General features: G+C 20.2%; 2 protein-coding genes and 1 long non-coding RNA gene across 5 annotated transcripts; 2 read left to right on the top strand and 1 right to left on the bottom strand.

Moving 5' to 3' along the window:
* Nucleotides 1-11: 11 nt before the first annotated feature.
* Nucleotides 12-2,514, top strand: LOC122505522. The gene is made up of 4 exons (XR_006301926.1): nucleotides 12-104; nucleotides 244-451; nucleotides 1,899-2,068; nucleotides 2,375-2,514. It is a non-coding gene; the product is annotated as an uncharacterized LOC122505522 (long non-coding RNA).
* Nucleotides 1,916-4,127, bottom strand: LOC122505517 (zinc finger and SCAN domain-containing protein 32-like). The gene is made up of 3 exons (XM_043617195.1): nucleotides 3,871-4,127; nucleotides 2,382-3,246; nucleotides 1,916-2,075 (listed from the first exon to the last, which is right to left on the bottom strand). The coding sequence occupies exons 1-3, from the start codon at nucleotides 3,929-3,931 to the stop codon at nucleotides 1,916-1,918; spliced, it is 1,086 nt and encodes a 361-aa protein (XP_043473130.1). The 5' UTR covers nucleotides 3,932-4,127.
* Nucleotides 2,533-24,180, top strand: LOC122505515 (vitellogenin receptor-like). Of its 3 annotated transcripts, XM_043617191.1 has the most exons (29): nucleotides 2,533-2,661; nucleotides 3,641-3,822; nucleotides 7,064-7,276; nucleotides 7,477-7,617; nucleotides 8,760-8,874; nucleotides 9,713-9,841; nucleotides 12,220-12,465; nucleotides 12,555-12,726; nucleotides 12,848-13,049; nucleotides 13,127-13,445; nucleotides 13,558-13,698; nucleotides 14,903-15,155; nucleotides 15,323-15,546; nucleotides 15,650-15,808; nucleotides 15,974-16,116; nucleotides 17,403-17,524; nucleotides 17,735-17,925; nucleotides 18,329-18,510; nucleotides 18,584-18,828; nucleotides 18,910-19,205; nucleotides 19,317-19,568; nucleotides 20,837-20,989; nucleotides 21,154-21,296; nucleotides 21,374-21,465; nucleotides 21,623-21,854; nucleotides 22,619-22,802; nucleotides 23,340-23,649; nucleotides 23,760-23,865; nucleotides 24,007-24,180. In XM_043617191.1, exons 3-29 carry the CDS (start codon nucleotides 7,067-7,069, stop codon nucleotides 24,058-24,060), a joined length of 5,016 nt encoding a protein of 1,671 aa, XP_043473126.1. In that variant the 5' UTR covers nucleotides 2,533-2,661; nucleotides 3,641-3,822; nucleotides 7,064-7,066; the 3' UTR covers nucleotides 24,061-24,180. The 3 variants fall into 3 exon arrangements, with proteins under 3 accessions (XP_043473126.1, XP_043473128.1, XP_043473127.1); XM_043617192.1 differs by lacking the exons at nucleotides 2,533-2,661; nucleotides 3,641-3,822 and adding an exon at nucleotides 6,770-6,869; XM_043617193.1 differs by lacking the exons at nucleotides 22,619-22,802; nucleotides 23,340-23,649; nucleotides 23,760-23,865; nucleotides 24,007-24,180 and having other exon boundaries at nucleotides 21,592-21,782.
* Nucleotides 24,181-24,650: the final 470 nt, after the last annotated feature.

The raw sequence follows: 24,650 nt of genomic DNA, 5'->3' as shown, positions 1-24,650 counted from the left end.
CATTTTCCATAGTGTTCCTGTTGTCAATAACCCCCACCACATTCTTTCATACGCATTTAAAATGCTGCGCACTAGAAACGGTAAATTATTTCTACACTTAAATGGTAAGTTTACATTTTAGAATTTAATCGATTTGTTTATTTTATTAATATGTAAATGTTAAGAATAATCAGTTGATAGTGTTTGACAAAAAATTATTGTATTTTTCCTTTTGTAGTTGTTAATTTCCTTTGTGATTTTAAGGTTATGTTGGTGAGAATTTGTTTGCGGAGGAGGATGAAGTGGGAACAGGAAATAGAATTACGGCGGGATATTTGAAATATCAATTGTTGATATTTTTATATATTGTTTAAAAATAACAACAGTTGAAAATTTTTTTCATTTATCAATAACATTGAAGTTCTCCATATTTATTAAATATCAATTGCGAAAATTTTCAATATTTTATACTGTAAGTTTTTAAAATTTTTTACTTTTTGTCTCTTTCTTTTATTAATATTATTTTTTTAATTCATAATTTATTTTTCCACTTTATAAATTTTTTTTTCAATTAGTTATTAACTTTTTTTTATTGTAATAATTCATTAATATAGTAAAAATGCCTTTTTTTATTATTTTTCCATTTAATAATTTTTTAAAATTAATTATTAGCTTTTTTATTATAATACTAATTTATTAACTAATAGAATAAAAAAGCCTTTTTTGTATTTTATTTCCATTTTATTAAATTTTTTATTTAATTATTAGTTTTTTTATTATTATAATTTAATAATAGAGTAAAAATGCCTTTCTTGTATTTTATTTCCATTTTATTAAATTTTTTAATTAATTATAATTAACTAAACAGTTAAATAAAATGGAAATAAAATACAAAACGGCTTTTTTGTATTTTATTTTCATTTTATTTAATTTTTTAATTAATTATTAATTTTTTTTTATTATAATTATTAACTAAAAGAGTAAAAATGCCTTTTTCGTATTTTTTTTTACCAATTTATTACATTTTTTAGTTAATTTAAAATTTTTTTATTATAATTATTAACTAAAAGAGTAAAAATGCCTTTTTCGTATTTTTTTTACCAATTTATTACATTTTTTAGTTAATTTAAAATTTTTTCATTATAGTTATTAACAAAATGAGTAAAAATACCTTTTTTGTATTTTATTTAATTTTGTAATTAATTATTAATTTTTTTATTAATAATTTATTAATAGAGTAAAATTGCCTTTTTTGTACATATTTTGTTTCCAATTTATTTAATTTTTTAATTAATTATTAATTTTTTTAAATAATCATTTTTAGACTTATCGAGTAAAAATGTTTTTTTTCTATTAACTTTATTTAATTTTTTAATTAAGCATTAATTTATTTTTAAATAATAATTTATTAGCTAATAGATTAAAAATTCCTGTTTGTATTTTTTTTCCCATTTTATTAAATTTCTTAATTACTTATTAGTTTTTAATATTAATAGAGTAAAAATGTTTTTTTTCTACTTTGTTTCCGTTTCATTTACTTTTGTAATTAATTATTAATTTTTTTAATTAGAATAATTTATAAATAGAGTAAAAATGCCTTTTTTGTATTTTGTTTTCAAGGTAAAATATTTATTTTTAACTATATTTATTTATCATTAAACAATTTTTTTTTTACATTACTTCTATAAATTTTTAAATATTTACAGAAATTATTGATTTTTTTTCGTTTAATAACAAATATTCGTTTGCTTATAAAATATAGTTATTAAAATAAAAATAATTTTCTAAAATGAGTATTTAGAGTTTTTTTTTTTAAAGAACAATTGTAGTAAAATAGAAAAGAAAAAAAATGTTTAAAATAATATTTTACATTTTGTAGAAAACTGTCGAGTTCATTTGTTAAAAAATTGTTGTTTTAGATTGAAATGTAACTATATTACTGGATATTTCGCTTTTGGGATAATTTATATTTACGACAAGCTTCTGGACAATGACGTTCTAAATATCGACGTTGGGAAAATGCTTTTAAACAAATTCCACACTTCCATTCCCACTGATGATGATTTCTCGTTCTTTGATGAGCCCTCAGGTTTGATCTGTTAATTATTTTTATTTTAAAAACAAAAGAAATTATTCAAATTTTATATTTTTCAATTTTTTTAATTTAATTTTTTTCAAATTTATTTAGTTTCTTTTAATTTCTTTCAGTTTATTTTAATTTCTGTTAGTTTTTTTAATTTTTGTTAATTTCTTTTACTTTTTTTTAATTTCTGTTAGTTTCTTTTAATTTTTGTTAATTTCTTTTAATTTCTGTTAATTTCCTTTAGTTGATTTTAATTTCTTTTAATTTCAGTTTAATTAGATTTGATTTAAATTTGGAAAAAAATGTTTTCAGAACTCACCGATCGGCGAAGGATTTATTGCAAACGGGACATTCGAAGGGACGTTCTCCAGTGTGAAGTCGTAAATGTCCTTTTAACACCCAAGGACGATCAAAACTTTTATTACAAAATGGACAACAATGCATGACTTTATTACGCTTCCAATTTGGCTGATCATTCTCGTTATTTATTTTTTCCATCGATTTCTCTTTCGGCAAACAATGATCGTCGAATGTCTCTTCATTAAGAACTTCATTACAATTATCAGCAATTTGAATTAATCCATCATAATTTTGAATCTGTAAGATATTCGTCTTAATTTCGGATTCGTGTTTTTTTTTAAATTCCAAAATTTCAGAATTAATTTCTCCATTACATTTAATTTTATCTCTTGATAATGATGAATTTTTCTTTTCACTATTAATAAAAAATTGTTGAAATTCATCAATTTTTATCTCTGAATGATAATTGTCATTATCGAAATTTGTAATTTTTGTCTGATATTCAGAATTTGATGAATTCGAATCATTTTGTGATTCATCGGATAAATCGTCTGGATTTGGTGATGATTCGTCTGTTATTTCATTATTATTATCATTATTTTGTGATTCGTCGGAAATTTCCTGATCACTTGATGGAGAATCATCAGATGGTGATAATGATTCGAAATTATTTTCATTTTCATTAATTAAACATAATTCAAGTTCCTTGGGAATTTTCGTTGTGCAAAGCATTTCGTCATTATCTTTGAAACCATATCTCGTGACAATTGACAATTTCGAACAATTCCATAAATTTGGAGATTTTTTATTATTATTTTTATTCATGTTCTTCTTTTTTTTTGCATTCATCACTGGCGCAATACAAGCGATATTCGAATTTGAATCTAAAAGGAAATTTTTCGTTTCTATTTTATTGCCGAGAAAAATTTGTCGTCTTTCTATTTTAATTTTTTCAGTTCTTTAAAATTTTTTTTTGAAATTTTACTCTATTTCTTGGAAAATGAGATTAATTTTTACTTGATAAATTTATAATTTTTGGAAAAAAGTGGCAAAAATATAATTAAAGTTGGGAAAAAAATAGAAATTTTAACAGGAAGAAAAGTATTGTCAAAAAAAGTACATAAAAATTCGGGAGAAAAATTTTTCGACCGAGGAAATTTTTAAACGTCAAAAATTAATTAATATTTATTTTACTGATTTATAATTGAATAAAAAATCAAATTTCATTGATAGAAGGAAGAAAATAAAAATTTTTGCTAATGAAGGTTTTTTTTCCAGAAATTCGAGGAAGTTGAGAATGATTTGAAGAAACGTAAATTTTATGGATTTTCGAGAAAAAGAGGAAAGAAATAAATTTTGAGAAAAATTAAAATAAAAAATGGAGAGATGATAAAATTAGAGGAGTGGACATTTTTCTTTTTTTCAACTTTGTTTCAACACTGAGGATAACAACTTGTCAGGTATGGAGAATTTGTTAACAAAAAAAATTCTATAAATATTATAATTACCTTCATCATTTTTGTTGATTCGATTGTAGCGTAATAGACATTTTATTAAACAGCGTGGCATCTCGATTGTAAAGTGTGAAAAAATTTACATTTAATGGAATAATATTGAAAATATTATGGAAAATATAGGAAAAGAAAGCTTATCACTATCGCACTACTGTGGCTTATTTTACGACAGTCAATTGTTTTTCCCATGACGCTCTTCAAGCGCAAAACAAATGAGAGTTACTTTTTTTTAACACCAAAAAAAGCGCCCAGTAGATAAAGTAACCTGTTTTTTTTCTGGGTATTATTCTTTTTTTTTATTCGATGAGAGAAAAATAATTATGAAATTAATTTTTTTCCCTTTTTCGCAAAATTTAAATTTCAATTCTGTTGAAATTAGTTTCAATTTAAAAAATTTTAACTCAATTCTTTGAAAGAATTCAACTATCTTAATAAATATTAAAATTCTTTTCAGAAATTCATTTATTTTCAAAAATTAAAAAAAATTCTCGTCAATATTTCAATTATCTTTATAAATAGCAAAATTCATCACCGAAATTCAATTATATTCAAGAATCTTTATAAAATTCATTGTAAAATTCAATTATTTTCATAAATAACAATATTCATCACAATGATACAATTGTTTTCAAAATTAACAAAATTCTTCGCAGAAATTCAATTATTTTCGAAAAATTTAAAAAAAAATTGTCGTCAACATTTCAATTATTTTTATAAATGAATAGCAAAATTTTTCAACAAAATTCAATTATTTTCATAAATAATAGTATTCATCACAAGAATTCAATTATTTTCAAAAGCAATAAAATTCAATTATTTTCAAAAATTGTAATGAAATTCATGGCAAAATTTCAATTATATTTTCAAAAATTTTTCTTAATTCAATGATTTTCAATATTCTACTATTTTAATAAAATTTCCCAAAAGAATTCAATTATTAAACAAAAATTATGATAGAATTCTACACAAACATTCAATTATTTTTCAAAAAAATAAAAATTTCACAGAAATTCAATTATTTAAAATAGAATTTGCATAAATTTTTTCGAAAAAATCAAATGTTTTAAAATTTGGCATTAAATTCTTCGCAGTAATTCAATTATTTTTATAAATTTTTGAATTCTTTTTAGAGATTTAATTATTTTTATAAATAATAAAATCATTCAGAGGAAGTCAATTATTTTCATAAATAACAATATTCATCACAAGAATTCAATTATTTTCAAAAATTTTAATAAAATTCATTGAAAAATTTCAATTATTTTCAAAAATTTTTCCTAATTCAATAATTTGTACATATATATTATTTTAATAAAATTTTCCAAAAGAAATTCAATTATTTAAAAACAATTTTGATAAAAATGTACACATATGTTAAATTATTTTTTAAAGTTATGAAAATTTCACAGGAATTCAATTATGAAAAATAGAATTTGCACACATTTTTTCAAAATAAATCAATTGTTTGAAACTTTTTTTAGAAAATTTTTCGCAATAATTCAATTATTTTCATTTCATTAAAAAATTAAATTAAATTAAATTTTAATAATAAAACTCATTGCAGAATTTCAATTATTTTTAATACAATTTTAATCAAATTCCTCGAAAAATGTAATTATTCTGAAAAATTTTATTCAAATTCGTCAAAAAAATTCAATTATTTAAAGATTTGTTGATAAAATTTTTTCTGAGAATTCAATTTTAAGAAACATTCAATTATTCAATAATTTTTTCATTTTTGTATTTAAATCATTGCGAATTCTCGTAGAATTATCTAATAAAAATTTATTTAAAAATTAATTTCAGTTAAAATTTGAGATAATAATTGAATATTAAAAACATTATAGCGTGAATTTTTAGAAATAATTGAATTTTGAAAAGGTTTCAAATAAAAATCTTCGTAAATCTGAATTTTTCAACTAGCAATTCTGTAGAATTAATTTTTTTTTGAAAAAATTTAATTGTTTTTTTTATATTTTTCAAATTTTTATTTTCTATTATAATATTTAAATAAAAAATTTCCAAATGATCAAAATTTCGTAAAGTTGAATTGTAAACAAATGGATTTGAAAATTCTCTAAGAATTTCTTTAAAAATTATTAAAAACAATTAATTTAAAGAAGAATTTTATTTAAAAATTGTAGAAAATAATAATTGAATTGAAATGATGAAAATAATTTTGAAGAAGTTACAGTAACAATTAAATAACTTATAATAATTTTAAGAAATAATAAAATTCTCATCACGCATATTAAATTATTTTTAATGCAATTTTAATAAAAATTCTTGAAAGAATACAAATATTTATCAAAATTTCATTAAAATTCTTGTCGCAGAAATTCATTTATTTAATTTATAAAAGAATTCAATTACTTTCAAGACAATTTTAGAAACATTTTAAAAAAAACAAATTTTAATAATAAATGACAAAATAACAAAATTCTTCAATAGAAAAAACAAAATTAAATTTTTGTGGCAACCCTGATTATTTTATTATGTATTTTTGTATTTGTATTTGTATTTTGCATTTTTATTTTATATATTAATTTACAATGTGAAATTAATTATTTTCTAGTTTTTACCCATTTTTTTGGAATTTCTTTGTTAAATTATTTTTTTATTTTGTATTTTTATGTTTAATTTACAATGTAAATTTATCTATTTTTTAATTTTTATATTTATATTTTCTTTAATTGCTTTATTCATTATTTCCCTATTTTTTTTGTCAATCACACTAGAGTGAAACTTAGTACATAATTCGAAATATTTTTTTAAATAGATGGTGAAAATTTTATAAAAGGAATTATGATTGAAATTTGTTGTTTAAAAGTTTATAGTGGTGTATATAATATATAAATTGTGAGCAAGGTTGTATTGCTCCCTAGCACTTAATAAATTGTATAAGTAGAATCAGTTGTTATCAGTGGGGTTCTTTCACATCGTCTGATTGATGGAATAGTCTTTCCATTCAGTAGACATCGTGAAGACTTGTGGTAAAATTATTTTTCATTATAATCACATTGCGAACAAAAATCACTACCTAATCTTTTTGTTTAATTAAAAAAATTGTGAATTAATTCTCAAAAATTAATTTCAGTTATAATCAGATTTTTTTTTTCTTTTAATTTAACTGGTTTCGTTTTTTTTTTTTTTACAAATTTATCTAATTAATTGAATTTACTTTCAGATTATGTGTCGAATGCTTCTTCTGTTATTGATTTTAAATTTATCAATATCAGAAAATTTCAATCTAAAAAATGAGGAAAGATTTCTATGTGTAATAAAACCGGAAAGATATTTTCTCTGCGACAATCGCAATTGTATTAGAAGATTATACAAATGTAATGGTGAAAATGACTGCGGTGATAATTCCGATGAAAAAGATTGCGAAGGATCAATGGTTTGATTATTTTTTATATTTTTAATAGAAATTTTGTATTTATATTTTATTTTTATTTATTTTAATATATATTTTCTAATATTTCTTAATATTTTGAAACTATTTTTAATATTTTTGAATATTTGAAAAAATTTGAATTAATTTATAATAATGACAAATTTGAATTATTTTCAATATTGATTTTAATCTTATGTTTTCAGTGGTCGCCAATATTTCGTAATTGTACAAAAGATCAATTTCAATGTCGACATTTTAGATCTTGCATACCAATAAATGATTTTTGTAATAAAGAAGAAGATTGCGATGACGGAAGCGATGAATATGAAGGCTGTGAATCAATGGTTCGATTAATTATTATTTGTAATCTGTTCGCAGTTTAAAGTTAGCTGTTATTTGCTTTTTTTGTTTCTTAGCTTCTTCAAAATTTTTCTTTTTAAATAATTTCCATTTTTTCAATTAATTTATTGAAAATCATCGAATTGTTGCAACAAATTTTATCCAAACATTTTGATAATAATATACCTAATTCCTTCGAAGAATTTTATTATTTATGAAAATAATCATATCTGTTAATAATTGAAATTAAACATTTAATTAGGGACCGTCCATAAACCACGTAGCCCCATTTTTGGGGAATTTTGACCCCCCCCTCCCCCATGTAGTACGCTATTACATATATTAGCGCCATTTTTTCCTCTTGTCGTAGTCAATTGCTTGACCCCCCCCCCTCCCCCTCAAGAGGCTACGTGGTTTATGGATGGCCCCTTAATGAATTTTATTAAAATTTTTGAAAATTCTTTTGAAAAATTTTATAACAAATTAGCTAATAAAAAAAAATTGAATTCTTTCGTTAAAATTTTTTGAAAATAATTGAATTTTTGCAAAGATTTTATTATTTATAAAAATAATTGAATTGTTTCGAAGGATTTATTAAAAGTTAAAAAAATAATTGAAATTTTGCAAAGAATTGTACTATTTTCAAATATAATTGAATTTTTTCGAAGAATTTATTAAAATTTTAGAAAAAAATTGATTTTTTTTTTTAAATATTAAAAATTAAAAAAAATTGAATTCTTTCATGAAATGTTTTTTGAATGGTATAAAAAATAATTGAATTTTTTGCAAAGAATTAAGAATTATAAATAGTAAACTATTTATAAAAATTTTAGAAAAAAAATTGAATTATTTCGTGAATTTTTTTCAAATAATTTTTTTGAAAATAATTGAATTTTTGAAAATATTTTATATCGAATAAAGAAAAAAGTTGAATTTTTTAGTGAAATTTTTTTGAAAATAATTGAATTTTGCAAAGATTTTATTATTTTAAAAAAATAATTGGATTGTTTCGAAGGATTTATTAAAATTTTAGAAAATAATTGTATTCATTCGTGAAATGTTATGAAATTTTTATTAAAAATAATTAAATATATTTTTTAAAAAATATTCTTCTATTTAACTAATTTGTTCGTTTACTAATTTTCAGTTACAACAAATGCCCTGCTCAGGTTTTAAATGCGAAAATGGATTTTGTATAAATAATAATTTGCGTTGTGATGGTAAACAAGATTGCTCAGATGGAAGCGATGAATCTAAATGTGGTGAGAATTATTTTTATAACTTTATATTCAAATATTTAAATAAATATAAATACTTTATTCTCTAATATAAAATTTATTTAACAAATACTATTTTTTAACAATTGAATGGCAAAGGATAATTCTGTTTTTTTTTCTCATCTTTTGCACTAAAATACATTTTAAATAAAAATTCACAATTTTGAATCATTTTTTCTCTTTTTTGAAATTTATATTAAAGTTTATATTGAAATAAAAATTCTATTTTATATTTAACAACAAATTTTATTCAAAATAATAAATTTTCTTCAAATATGAAAATTATTATCAATATTTTCAATGTGGCGAAAAAATAATTAAATTTCAAATAGTTTTTAAATTGAAATCTTTGAAATTCTAATTGCTATAAAAATATCATAATTTATTTAAATATAAAAAATTATTAATTTGTTAGCTTCCTTAAAAATTAAGTTTTGAATAACATTCAAAAATTCTAAAACAATAATTGAATTTAGAAAGAATTACAGTTGCAAATTTTTAGAAATAAATAATAATTAAATTTCAAATGGTTTTTCATTGAAATTATTTGAAATTTTAATTCCTGAGGAAAAATAAATACAAAGTTTTAAAATTTTTGTTCGAAAAGTATTGAAGTTTCGAATATATAATTTAATTTAGAAATTTCGAGAAAATTTGTTTCTTGAAAAAATGTAATTAAATTTTTTTTTAAATAATTGTATTTCCGAAAATAAATTTAAAAAATTTCTCCTGAAACTATATTTCATAATTTAAAAATGATTTTTTTTTGTTTTTATTTATTTTATTTATTTAAATTCTAAGTTGTGATTTTTTTGTTTTATAGTTTTAGCGCCAGTCTGTACTAAAAATGGAACTTTCAGTCATTATTGTGAAGGTAATTTTAATTATTCTGTATATGACTGTAATAATGATGAATATATTTTGAGGATTACTGGTCGTTGTAATTATGTTGGTAAGAAAATTTTTTAATTTTATTGAAATAAGTAAATCATTTTGTATTAATTATTTAATGAAAAATATATATTGAAAATTTGAGATGAAAAATTAATGCTAAGTGAGGAAAGAAATATTAACTGTGAAATTTAATATTTTTTACATATTAATAATTAGGGTTGCCCACAGAATTCATAATTAGTTTTATTTAATTTTTTAATATATATTTAATTATTTATTATTAAAAATCATGGATTTATAGAAGAATTTTAGTTAAAAAACAGTAAAAAAAATTGCAATTTAGAGAAGTTACAAATGTTTGCAGAAATTCAATAACGTTCAAAATAAATGTTTTTCTTTTTTTTTTTATTTAAATAATTGAATTCTCGTAGAATATGTTAATAAGAATTGTTTTAAATATTAATTTCAGTTAAAATTTGAGATAATAATTGAATATTAAAAGCATGATAGCGTAAATTTTTGGAAATAATTGTATTTTGAAAAAGTTACATAATTAGATTTTTTTTTAAAACTATTTCAAGTTTTTATTTCCTAAATATTTAATTAAAGAATTTCTGAATAATCAAAATTTCGTAAAATTGAATTATGAATTAATGGGTTTGAAAATTCTTTAAAAACATTCGCAAAAATTATTTAAAATAATTGAATTTTAGATGAATTACCTTTGCAATTTTCAGAAATAATGAAATTTCATGAGGTTTTTTATTGAAATTATTTTGAAATTTTAATTCCTGTAAAAAAATAAATAAGAATAAGTTTTTAAATTTTTGTTTCACAAAAACTGTTGAAGTTTTGAATACAAATTTAATTTAGAACTTCCGAAAAAATTTGTTTCTTGAAAAAATGTAATTTATTGAAATTTTTTAAAAATAATTGTATTTACGAAAATAATTTAAAAAATAATGGATTTATATAGAACAATTTTAAAAAACTAAAACAAATCGAATTTTGAAGCAATTACAAAAAAATTCAATTATTTTTAAAAATTTTAATAAAATTCTTGGCAAAATTTTAATTACTTTCAAAAACTTTCCTCAATTCAATGATTTTTAATATCTACAACTTTAATAAAATTTCTTAAAAGAATTCTATTAGCTAAATAAAATTCTACGCAAACCTTTCAATATTTTCATTATTAACGCAAATTTCACAGGAATTCAATTATTTACAAAGTATTTTTATATATTATTCAATTATTTTCATAAATAATAAAATATAAAGTCTGAATTTTAATTATTTTTAATACAATTTTAATGGAATTCTTCGAAAAAAGTTATTATTTTTAAAATTTTTATTAAAATTTATCAAAGAAATTTAATTATTTTAATAACCGCTTTGCTAGAATTTATTTATTAGAATTTAAGTATTAATTTCAATACATTTTTAATTAAATTTCTTTAAAGAATAAAATTATTTTCAAAAATTTTAATTACATTCTTTGCGTAACAATTTAATTTTTTTCAAAATAATTTTAGTAAAATTCTTCGCAGAAATCCAATCAGGTTTAAAAATTTACAAAAATTCTTGTCAAAATTTAAATTCTTTTTATAAATAATAAAATTCTTCAGTGAAATTCAATTATTTTTAAATATTTTAATAAATCTCTTGGCAAAATTTCAATTACTGTCAAAATTTTTCCTTAATTCAATGATTTTCAATATCTACAACTTTAATTAAAAATTCCTAAAAGGATACATTTTAAAAAAATTTTTTTTTTAAATTTCAACGTCGCAAACGTTTAATTATTTTCATAAATATTAAAAATTTCACCGGAATTCAATTATTTTCATAAATAATAATTTTTTTTTAGTAATTCAATTATTTTTTATAAATATTAAAATTTTTTTACAGAGATTAAATTATTTTTTATTAATAATAAAACTCATTGCAGAATTTCAATTATTTTTAATACAGTTTTAACTAAATTCCTCAAAAAATGTAATTATTCTTAAAAATTTAATTAATTAATTGAATTTTGAAAATGTTTTAAATAAAAATCTTCGTAAATCTGAATTTTTCATACATTTAACTAGCAATTGTGAAGAATTAATTTTTTTGGAAAAATTTAATTGTTTTTTTTATATGTATGTTTAAAAATTTTATTTTCTATTATAATATTTAATTAAAGAATTTCTGAATAATTGAAATTTCGTAAAGTTAAATTGTAAACAAATTTAAATTTTCGTTTTCGAAATCTGGAAAAATGATGTTTTTTAACCTGGAAAACCTGGAAAAGTCAGGGAATTTGAAAGAGCAAATGCGTGGCAACCCTGAATAATGATTAAATATAATTTTGTCTGGGAATGAGGGAAAAGTTGGGGAAAAAAAAATTAAATATTTGTGGCAACCCTGATAATGTACAAATTTTGTTGACAGCTGACCGTGCTGCATTATTATTTTCAACGTGGACAACTATTAATTCATTTCAATATAAATCCAATTCAACTATACGATATACACACTATTTAAGTTTACAATCACCAGGGATCACTAATTTAAATCATGTCATTGGTCTTTCTCATTATAAAAATTATATTTATTGGTGTAGTTTTGTATCAAATGTTTATATGATTTTTAGACGTGATCTAAATAAATCAGATTTTGAAATTATGGTGTCAGAAGGTAGAATTATAATTTTACAATTTTCTTTTCTTTTAAAGAGTAAGTAATTATAATAGAAACTTTCCTTTTCTTTCTTTTTTTTTTTACAGGTATCCAAACGGCTCAGGATATTTCTGTACATAATATCGATGGGTCTATTTACATCGTTGACAGTCACTACCATCATATTTTATTTTGTCGAGATGATGGATATTATTGTAAAGTAATAATTTCCGACGGTAAACGAATACCAAAGGGAATTGCTCTTGATGAATCCAGATTGTAAATGATAAATTTTTCTTTTAATTTTTTTTTTTTTTTATAAAGATTTTTTCTCTGTTACTGTATATTTTTTTTTAAATTTATGATAAATAGAAAAAAACTAATCAATTTTAATTTATAGTTTAATATACTGGAGTAGTTGGGGACAGGATCCTTGTATATCAGTAGCTGACATGAATGGAGAAAATAAAAATGTTTCAGTGAAAGAAAACTTATTTTGGCCAACTAAATTGATTATTGATAAAGAAAATAATCGATTATATTGGATTGATATTAAATTGCAAACAATTGAATCAATTAAATGTGATGGGACCAATAGAAAGGTAACTTACATTTTTATTTATTCTGTTTTAGATTTTTTTTAATAGTAAAAAATATTTTTGTTTCTTTTTTTTTTTAGATATTGTTGAAAGAAATTGTAAAAAATCCTATTGCTATTGCTGTGTTCGAAGGTACTTTGTATGTTGTCGATAACAAAAATAGTACAATTTATTCATGCAACAGATTTACAGGCAAGAATTTAAAAGTTGCTCATGAATTAAAAGTGTTTAAAGCAATAACTGATCTTCATGTTTTTGAAAAATCATTTCAAAGTTCTTTTAATAGGGAGCAAGTTTGTTCTCAACTTTTTATTCCACTTTCATCTAGAGAATCAAAAAACTATACCTGCGCTTGTGCCTTTGATTATGAATTAGCATCTGACAATAAAACATGTATAGGTATTTTTAAATATTTTTTATGTTTATACATTTTAATTATAATTAATAATAATTATTTATCATTTTTATTCTCTCCTTTTTTTTAATAACAATTGTTTATAAATTTTTTCAGCATCTCCAAAACATGAACACATTATAATTGCAAATAAGAATAAATTATTTTCTTATTATAAAAATATGATTGGAAAACCATTGGTCAAATCAAATCGAGTCTTCAGTTATATTACTCACATTGCCTACGATCCAATTGGAGGTAAGTTTTTTTTTTATTAATTAAATTACTCGAAAGAATTTAAATTTTCTTCAAGACAATTGAATTTATTTTTACAAATATTATTTTTCTTTATTATTTTCATAAATAATAAAAATGCTTTGCAAAGAATAATTCCAATTCCTCTTTAACAAGTATTCAAATATTTATTATACAAAAAATGAAAAATTCAATTCTGAAAAAATGAGGTTTAAAAAAAAGGAATTAAAATTTTTTGAAAATAGTTCAAATCCCGAAAATAATTTTAAAAAATTGAAAAAATGGGGAATTTTCTTAATCTTCATTAAAATAAATTTTATATTTCAAAGAATTTTATATATTTTTTTTTTTTTACTTTAAAACGTTATTTTTAATATTAGTGTATTTCTTGAAAAATTGTATCTAAAAATAAGGAAAATAATTGAATTTTAGAAAAATTTTTAAAACAGAAATTGATTGAAAAAAGAATTTTAATTAAAATTTAAAAAAATAATTAAATATTAGAAGCGTTATAATATTTTAATTGGTTTGCAAGAATTCAATTATTTTTTTTATACAATTGTAATAAAATTTCTCTAAAGAATTCAATCATTATCAAAACATTTGATATAATTTGTATAGATATTTTAATTTAATTATTTTCAAATCATTTTTAATTGAATTTATTGAAAGAATTGAATTATTTTCATAAGTTATAAAATTTCATTTGGAGGAATTCAATTATTTTCAAGACAATTTTCATTAAATTTTCTTGACATAAAATTTAATTACTTTTAAAAATTTTAATAAAATTCCTTGTAAAAACTAAATTATTTTCAAAAATTTTAATAAAATTCTTGTTAATAATTGAATTCTCGTACAACTTTTTGATAAGATTTAATTTGTAAAAGAATTTCAGTTTATATTTTAGAAAATATTTCAAGAATTGGAAAAATTGCAGTTTTTATTTTAATTAAATTTCAAAAAGTTTTATATTGAAATTATTTTGTAATTTTAATTCCTGCTTGACAAATAATTAACTGGAAGTTATCAAATATTTGTTTAACAAAAATTTTGGAAATAATTGCATTTTTTGACAAAATTTTATTAAAAATTTTTTAAATACTTGAAATAATAAAATAAAATATTTTAAATATTTTATAGACTTTTAAATACCTTATTGAATATTTTTATTAAAACGTTTAAAAATAATTGAATTTTTTTTTAGACAACTTACTTGTGGCCGACCAGCAAACAAATACATTGTACAGTTTTAATTGGAATTCAGAAAACTTAACAACAATTTTAGACATAACAAATGAATTTATAGGAGGCATGGATTTTGATTATGCTGGTAATAATTTATATTGGTCGAACACGGAATTTAATGTTATTGAAATTTACAGTATGAGGACAAAAAGTCGATCGGAAATACCGTTTATCAATCAACCCCATGAAATTGCTCTTGTACCAGAAAAAGGGTATTTTTCTTCCTTTTTTTTATTTATTAAAAAAAAGTAAAACTATAAATTATTTTTAAAAAAATATTACAATTAATTTTATATTTTTTGAAGTAGACGGAATTTTTTTTTTTTTTTTTTTTGGCTTTTTTAATGATTTCTTTTTCTCTTTTAATTTTCCAACACAGAATTATGTTCGTCGTATTTGAAATGAAATCAAAAGAATATGAAATGAAATCAAAAGTATATGAAATTAAAAAATTGGATATGTCTGGAAAAGCGGAAAATGAAGAATTTCTTCCAACTAGCAGATTAATGGGACCAAAAATATATTTGGCTTATGATTTTCAAAGTAATCGTTTATATTATGCCGATGAGGGTTCAGGTCTAATTTACAGTATTTTTTATTTAGGTGGGTACGTTAATTTATTTACGATTATATTATGTATTTTTATATTTATCAAGTTTTTTGTCATATTTTTTTTACTCGAGAAAAAATGTTTAAATGTTTCTAGGTTTTAACAAAAAATTTATTCTTCAAACTGAGAGAAAACCTACGAGCATTGCTTTAATAGGCAATTTAATATACTGGACAGAAAAAAATACTGAAGAAGTATTTTCTACTAATGCAACAAACCCATGGGTTGATTTTAAAAAAACATTATTAAATTTCGGTAAATACGGTTATTATTTTAATTAAATAAATAAATAATAAATTAGATAAAATTACAAAAAAAATTTTTTTTAACAAGACAATAAAATAATAATTAAGATATTAATAAATATAGAATTTAATTAAAATGAAATTTCACTTGAAAAGTAATAATTTTTTATTTAAGCTTTCTCTAAAATGGTTGATATTATGGGAAATTCGAATGCCATGAAATTGACACATTTGCATAAAAGATTATTAAATGAACACGATTGCAATCGAAAAACACCTTGTTCACATATTTGCATTACAACTGTTTCAAATTATTACGTAAGTCAATAATTTTAATTACTATTTTTCAAATTCATAGAATATATTATTAAAAAGAAAAATTTACGATAACACTTTTAAATTATCAAATTTCATTGAACTTGTTGACAAAAATTAGAATTTTTCTTTAAATACAAAAAGTTTCTTTCTTTTTTCTAAATTTTATTTATTTTACTCTAAATTTTTCTAAGCTAAAATTAAATTTTCTAAATTCTAATTTAATATTTCAAATATTAAATAATAACGAAAATCAATAACAATTTGAAAAAAAAATAATTTTTTCCAATAAACTAATTAGAAAACAATTTTAATTATTATTTTTATTTAGATTCGTTGGTTTTCTATTTTTCTGATAAATAAATTAATAATTAGAAAACAATTTAAATTACAGGCCTCGAATATTATGATTTTTTCGACTGTTTTTTTAAAAAATACGATATTTTTCGACTTATTTTCAAAAATTGTGACAAAAACCATATTTTTGGTATAAAATGCAATTTATTTCGATTTTATAGTGTAAAAAATCTAAGTACAGACAAAATGTTCAAAAATTATTTTTGATCGATTTTTCTGATTAAAATTTTTGATAATATACAATTAAAAAATGTTTCAATAATTGAAATTTTGTAAAATTTATAACTGAAAATAATTGATTTTTTCAAGTATTTTATTAAAATTTTTTAAAATCAACTTTTGAAGAGTTTTAATTGCAAATTTTGAAATTAATTGAATTGTCAAAAATTTCAATGAAAAATCTTCAAGTGTAAATTCATAAATATGAAAATTAATTAAATTTATCTTCTAAAAATTATATTTAAAATATTTTTGAAAAAAGTAATACTTATAGAATTTTTTCCTCGTAATTTTTTAAAATTCAATTATTTTTAAAAGATTTTACCAAATTTTCAATTATTTTTTGGAAATTTTTCAATTGTATAAACTAAAAATTTATTAACTTTCAAAAATTATTTAAAAAATTAATTTTAAGAATTCTTTTCTTATAATTTTTTAAAAATCAGTTATCTACTTTTTTCAAATTGAATTTTTCTAATTTTATTTCCCGTAGAAAAATAAATAATAATTATTTGAATATTTATTTAACAGAATTAAAAACGATTTTTTTTTTGGTATTTTTAATCGACTAAAGCGACTTTTTTTTGCTCCTTAAAGTCGATCCGAGGTCTAAAATTATTATTTTTGTATATTTTTTTTCCAATTTTTAAAAAATGTTTATTTTTCCAATAAGTTAATTAGAAATATTATAATAATTTATTAATTTTTTCTAGATATGTGAGTGTCCCTATGGAATGAGTTTGAGAGAAGATGGAAAAACTTGCGAAATAAGAACATGTCGAACAGATGAATGGAGATGTGTAAGAACTGGCCACTGCATTGAAACAAAGAAAAAGTGATCCTTAATTATATAAAAAAAATTATTTCAATTTCAATTTTCAAATTCCGATAATTTAAACACTTTTTTAAACATATTTTTATTTTTATTTATTCAGCTATAATTTTACTTTTACAGTTATTAAATTTTTTTTTTTGCACGAAATAATATATTTATTTCCGTTATTTATTCATAAATTATTAAATATTTCTTTAAAATTGATTGCAGATGCAATGGGAAAGTCGATTGTCTCGGTGGAGAAGATGAAATAAATTGCAATTCAAGTAGTGAATGTTCAAATTTACAATTTCGTTGCAATAGTGGACAGTGTATTGATATTAGAAGCAAATGTGATTTTCAATACGATTGCCTCGATGAATCAGACGAGAAAAATTGTACGAGAAAAATTTGTGATGACGGTAAAATAATACATAATTACTAATTTTTAGTTTAAGAAAAAAATTCCAATTCTTTATTGAGAGAAAAAAAAATCTTCCAGTTTTAATTTTTGAAAATTTTTTCCTCTTAAAATATTTGTTTAACAAAAATTATAGAATTTTTAAATAATTTAATGTAGAAATTCTAAATAAAATTAGGATTTAAAATTTTTGGAGATTAAAATTCTTTCGAAGATAATTGAATTCATGAAATTAATTTAAAAAATCGAAACAATTAAAAGTTTTTTCTAATTTCATTGAAATAAATTTCATATTTGAAAGAATTTAATTTTATTACTATTTTAACAATTGTTTTGAAATATAATCGTATTTTTCACGAATTATATTTCTAGTGATAAATAAAATTATAAAAAATATTTTTTAGGAGAATTTCAGTGTCATGATAAGAGTAAATGCATAATGAAATCATATGTTTGTAATGGACACGCCGATTGTGAGGACAATTCCGATGAATTAAATTGTAAAAATTTCACTTGCAATTCAGAAAGTTTCAAGTGTAATTCAACAGATGTGTGTATTCCAAAAAATTGGGAATGTGACGGAGAGGTAATATTAGAGACTCGAAAAAAAATAATTTTACTGAATAAATTTGTATTGAATTGAAAATTTATTTCTTTAGATGGATTGCTTGGATGGTTCGGACGAAAGTGAAAAATGCGGAACACTAATTTGCTCATCAAGAATGTTTCGATGCGAAAATGGAAATTGCATTGATAAACTTTTAATTTGCAATGGTTACAACGATTGTGGTGATAATTCAGATGAAAGACGTTGTATAAATTTCAAAAAAGTCGAATCCATTAATTGCAACGCCACCGAATATAAATGTAAAAAAAATGAAACATGCATTCCTCTGAATATGAGGTATTTTTCTTTTCTTAAAAATTTTAGATTCAATTTAAAAACTAAATTTTTAAAATAAAGTTAAAATTCTCAAAATTTTAGATGCAATGGAAAAGTAGATTGTCCTCATGGCGATGATGAGAAAAATTGCATTCACTGCGAAGAATCAGAATTTAAATGTGAAAATTTACAATGTATCGATTCATTCATGGTTTGCGATAAAAATGATGATTGCGGTGATAATTCGGATGAGAAAAATTGTGGAATTACTCGTCAAGTGAATAATTCGACTATATGTGAAGAATTTAAATGTGACGATGGTGCTTGCATTTCATTTAATAAAGTTTGCAATGGAATTTACGACTGTAGTGATAAAAGCGATGAGCAAGGACAATGTGGTAATAATTTGAAAAAAAAATCAGTTTTTTTTCATTTCTATTTTTATCAAATATTTAAATTTCTTTTTGAAAGGAAAAAAAAATTAATGAGGCTAATTTTCTGTTCCATAGAATCTTCATGTAATACAACGTCTTCATGTGAACAAATATGTATTAAATCACCGAAAGGATCGGTTTGTCAATGCGCTCAAGGATATAAATTGCAAGAAGATGAAAAATCATGTAAAGACATTGACGAGTGTTTATTAATGGAGGGAACGAAATTTTGCAGTCAAATTTGCATCAATTCAGTTGGTTCCTATAAATGTGATTGTTACAAGGGTTATTCACTTCGTAACGATGGAATAAATTGTAAAAGTACAGGTAAACAATTTTTTCTTTACAATTTATAAATTTTTTTCAATTTTAATCATTTTAAATAAAAGTTACAATTTTTTACTATTTAAAAAAAATTTTTTTTTGACTATTTTTCGGCCTCAGATCGACTTTATGGCGGAAAAACAAATCGAAAAAGTCGATTATTTTATTCAGTTCAGTCAAAAAAAAATTCTTGTTTCTAAATTTAATTATTCAATTTATTCAGTTCAATAAATATTTAAATACTCGAGATTTCTTTTTCCACGAGAATAAGAATTATTAAAAATAATTAAACATTCAAATCTTCCAAAATTCAATTATTTCCAAAAGTTTCATTTTTAATTTTAATTAAATCAAATGTTTAAATTCAACTGTAATTTTGGCAAAATTCAATTATTTTCTTGAATTTTGAACTAAACTTCTTCTCTAGATCAATTTTTTCGAAAAATCTTCGACAATTGAATTATTTAAATATAAAAATTCAATTTTTTTTAACTGCAACTCATTTTTTTTTTGTTATTGTGACGAATTATTGAGAATAAGAATAAGTAAAAAAGTTTTTAAATTAATTCTTTAGAAATTTTTCGAATTAGTTTTTGTAAGAATAAAATAGATATTTTAATTATAATTTAAAAATTTACAAATTAAAAATTTGTAAAAAAAAAAACTTTTTTAAATTAATTTTCAAATTAATTGAAATTTAGTAAAAAATTTTAAAAATAAAGAAGCGTTACAATATAAATTAAACAATTCTAAAAATTAGATTTCTAAAAATATCTATTAATATCTTTTTTCGAAAATAATAAAATAATTTTTCGTGCGGATATTTGAATTTTCGGAAATATATGATTGGAAAATTCAAAAATAATGAAATTTAAAAAAAATATTTAATGAAAAAAATTTTTTAAAATATAATAATAAATAAATACTTAAAAAGTATTTTAATAATGTACTGAAAATCATTGAGTTCTTGTAAAAAATCTTATCAAAAAATTTGAAGAGAATAGTTTAATTCCTTCGAAGAATTTTACTTATTTATAAAAATAATTGAATTATTTCGAAGGATTTATTAAAATTTTAGAAAATAATTGAATTCTTTTGAAAAATTTTATAACGAATTAAGAAAAAAATCAAATGCCTTTGTGAAATTTTATTGAAAATAATTGAATTTTTGCAAAGATTTTATTATTTATAAAAATAATTGAATTTTTGCTACCGAATGATAAATTCCTTTCCTTTAATGAATTTTTAATATTTTTTAATTAATTTCACAGATTTATCAATGAAATTTATCATAGCCAGTAATGAGGGTATAAAAAATGTTTCCCTCGGTGGAATTGCAACTGAAATTATAGTTCCTGTTATGAATGACGAAATTTCCGGTTTAGATGTGAATATTGCAAAAAATACAGTTTACTGGAGTAACGGTAACGATCGTTTTCTTTTTTTCAATACTTAAAATTAATATTTAATATTTAATTTAATTATTCTATAATTTTTCGAAACTTTTTCTTTTCAAGAATTTCATATTTGTAGAATAAATTTATTAAAAAAGCTATTTATTTTTCATAGTTACTTTTTTCTTCTTTAGAAAATATGAAAACTGTTTCGAGATTTAATTTAACCACCGGCGAGAGAAAGGAAATATTTTTTCAAAATCCGGATCGTTTGACAGTAGATTGGGCAACTGATAATGTTTATATTTATAGTAAAACATCGTCGGCATCGATTCAGGTAATTTTAATATAAATAAATAATAATTAAATTAAATTTTAAAGAATTTACGAAAGAAAATAAATTTCTAATTTTAGGTTTGCAATCTCGATAAAGGAATTTGTGCCAATATAATTTCTCTCGATAAAGTTGGAAATGTATTTGCTCTTATTGTCGATTCTGTGAATGGGTAAGATGAATTTTTTTTCTTATTAAATTCTAAACAAAAATACATATTTTATAAAATAGTAATATTTATAATAATTGAAGTTAACAATTTAAAACTGTAAAATAAAATAACGATTTTTCTCTTCAGAAATTATTGTGTAAAATGGAAAACTTTACAGATGGATATTTTGGAGTCACAGTAAGCAATCAAATTACAGTAAATCGGAAATATATCGAGCTGAATTAACTGGAATGAATCAAACTAGTATTATAAAATCAAGAGTGACTATTGTTTCTGGTCTTGCAATTGATCACGAGAGATCACGACTTTATTGGTGCGATATTCTTTTCAGAGTTATTGAAAATTGTGATTTTGATGGAAATGATCGAAAATTAGTCTATGAAGAGGATGTGAGTTAGTTGTTTTTTATTTTTATGATTTTATTATTATATTATAAAAATTATTACTATTTATTATTATTTCTTTTATTTTATATTTATTTGAATTTACAATAATCATTTGTCCCTTTTAGTAATTTACTTTTTTTCAAAAAATTATCAGAAATAATTGAATTGTTTGTAAGAAATCAATTCAAACTTTTGAAGAATTTTATTCAAATTTATGAAAATAATTGAATTTTTGCGAAGAATTTTAATACTTTAGAAAAATAATTGAATTTTTCCAAAGAATTTTATTATTTATAAAAATAATTTTACTCTTTCGAAGAATTTTATTAAAATTTTGAAAAATAATTGAATTTCTGTGAAGAACTTAATTATTTACAAATGTAATTAAATTTATTATTTTTACAAAATAATTGAATTTTTCTAAAGAATTTATTAATTAAGAAAATAGTTTAATTACATTTCTGCGAAGAATTTTATTATTTGTAAAAATAATTGAATTAGGTATTTCGAAAACTTTTCTTTAAAATTTAAAACAATTGTATTCTGTCAACAAATTTTAATATAATTCAATTAAAAATAATTGAATTCTCACGAGGAGTTTTATAACTTATGAAAATAATTCAATTCTTGCGAAGAAATTCTATTAAAATTTTTGAAAATAATAATGATTAATTAACTAATTAGTGAATTTTTTTTCAAATTTTGAAACTGTAATTATTCAAACGTTAAAGTTGATAATTGAAAGTAAAAAATTTTGTAATTTACAGGTTTATCATCCAATGCAATTAAATATATTCGAAGATCATTTATATTGGTTGTCAGGTATCAGTGAAAAAATACAAAAATGCCCATTAGTTAAGAGCGATTTTGAAGAATGCGAAACTATTGATACTGGAATGTCAGATATTCACAAGTTCTTCATTATTGTGCAAAAATCTCGACAACCTTTTGGTAATTCAAAATTTACTAATTTAATTTTTAATTTTCTAATTTATCGTTTATTCGTTTATTTATTGTTTCTTATATGAGATTTATTTACAAATATAAATTGTAATTGAAAATTTCAATTTATAAAAATTTATAAAATTTATAAAAATGAAAAGACCGGAGTAATTGAAATTAATCTGTTCTTTATAATCACTTTATAGATAATTTTATTTTAATATTCCATTGCTTTAATTTATAAACCAATTTTTTTATTTTAATTGATAATAAAATTTAAAAATTAGTAAACTAATTTAATTTTTTAATTTTAATTCGAATAATGTTAATTAAAATTTCTTTTTTAATTCTATTTCTGAATTTATATTTTTTTTTGTTCGAATTTATTTAGCGAATTAAAGTAATTTTTAGTTTATTAATAAAAAGTAACTGATAGTTAATAATAAGAGAAATAATAATAATAATAATAACAACATAAATAATAAAAATAAAAATAAGAATAATAATAATAGTAATTTTAAAATAATGGAAAATTTTTTTTTGCAGTAAAAAATAGATGCGAAGAAAGTGAGTGCGACTACATGTGCATTTTAACGAAAGATAACTCAACTTGTATCTGTGAAAATGGACATCCTGTTAATGGAATGCATAAATGTACAACTACACAAACGGAATTAACAATAATTAACAATCAGAAACCAACGAAATATTATTCACATAGAAAATACATTTACATTGGAATAATACCAGTTGTAATTGTTTTTCTTGGATTTTTCGTTTATAAATTTTATTTCAAGAGGAAATTTTCCAACATTTCCGTTGGATCATTATTGGAACGATTCAGTATTAATAATAGGTTCGATATAATTTTCATAGAATAATAATTTTGAAAAATATTTGAAATTTCTTATTAATTTTTTTGTTTATTTATAATTTTAAATTTAGTTTTTTTTATAATTTTTTTAGGACAAATAACGCAAATTCATCTCAAGATCGTGATAGAGAATTAAGTCTTGTAGGCAGTGAATTTGAAAATCCAATGTTTCAAGATGAATTATCACCATCTCTTCCGGTAAAGTACTTTTTAAAATACTCTTGACTCAAAATATTAATTCACAATAAATTAAAGAGTAAAAATATTAATTTTGTTAATTTAATAATAATAATAATAATAATTAGTATTATTAATTTAATTACTATTAATTTTTTTCAGAGAAGTAACGTAGATATTGATAACGAGGGGAGAAGTCTAATTAATAGATCGTAATTGGTATCAAAAAATTTTGATATTTTGATATTACTTTTTTATTAGACATTATTTTTTTTTTTTTTTTGAAATCCCACCTACACCAAATATGAATTAATTTTCTTTTTCAACGACTCAGCAATCACTTTGTGAATATATTTTATATTTTATAATTTCTAAGACTTTTATATTACTTTTTTTTTATTAATAATCGAAAATTATTATTTTTTATACGAACGTTTAAATCTTTATTAAGTTATTAAAAAATATTATCAAATTCGTTTTAATATCAAACAATGATTTAATAAATATTTTTTAAGTGACTGAAACTACAGAATTTTTTTACGCTTAGAAATTAGATAAAAAGTAAATTATGATTACTTTTTTATTTACGCCACGAAAAGTTAATTTTATTTTTCCCTGATTTACGGACAGAATATTTTTCTCACTTTTTTCCTGACTCTAAAAAAATATTCTGATTCTCTCCAAAAATAATTATATATAGAAGAAAATGTTTGTGAACATTTCTTTGTGAATATCTTTAAATTTGAAACAATTCTAATCATCAATAATTTTCATTTTAAATAAATTTAATTTAATTTAAATTAAAT

Source organism: Leptopilina heterotoma, unplaced genomic scaffold (genome assembly GCF_015476425.1).
Source record: "Leptopilina heterotoma isolate Lh14 unplaced genomic scaffold, ASM1547642v1 Lhet_36, whole genome shotgun sequence".
Classification (NCBI taxonomy): domain Eukaryota; kingdom Metazoa; phylum Arthropoda; class Insecta; order Hymenoptera; family Figitidae; genus Leptopilina; species Leptopilina heterotoma.
Note: the sequence above shows the minus strand (reverse complement) of the source record. Positions and strands in the feature narration are given on the sequence as shown.

Coding starts and splice junctions, on each gene's coding strand:
- LOC122505517 (XM_043617195.1), bottom strand. CDS start 3,931: ATGCCACGCTGTTTAATAAAATGTCTATTACGCTACAATCGAATCAAC. Junction 3,247..3,870: donor AATCAACAAAAATGATGAAG/GTAATTATAATA, acceptor ATTTCCTTTTAG/ATTCAAATTCGAATATCGCT. Junction 2,076..2,381: donor AATAAATCCTTCGCCGATCG/GTGAGTTCTGAA, acceptor AATAATTAACAG/ATCAAACCTGAGGGCTCATC.
- LOC122505515 (XM_043617191.1), top strand. CDS start 7,067: ATGTGTCGAATGCTTCTTCTGTTATTGATTTTAAATTTATCAATATCA. Junction 12,727..12,847: donor GCTCTTGATGAATCCAGATT/GTAAATGATAAA, acceptor TTTAATTTATAG/TTTAATATACTGGAGTAGTT. Junction 21,855..22,618: donor AATTAGTCTATGAAGAGGAT/GTGAGTTAGTTG, acceptor TGTAATTTACAG/GTTTATCATCCAATGCAATT.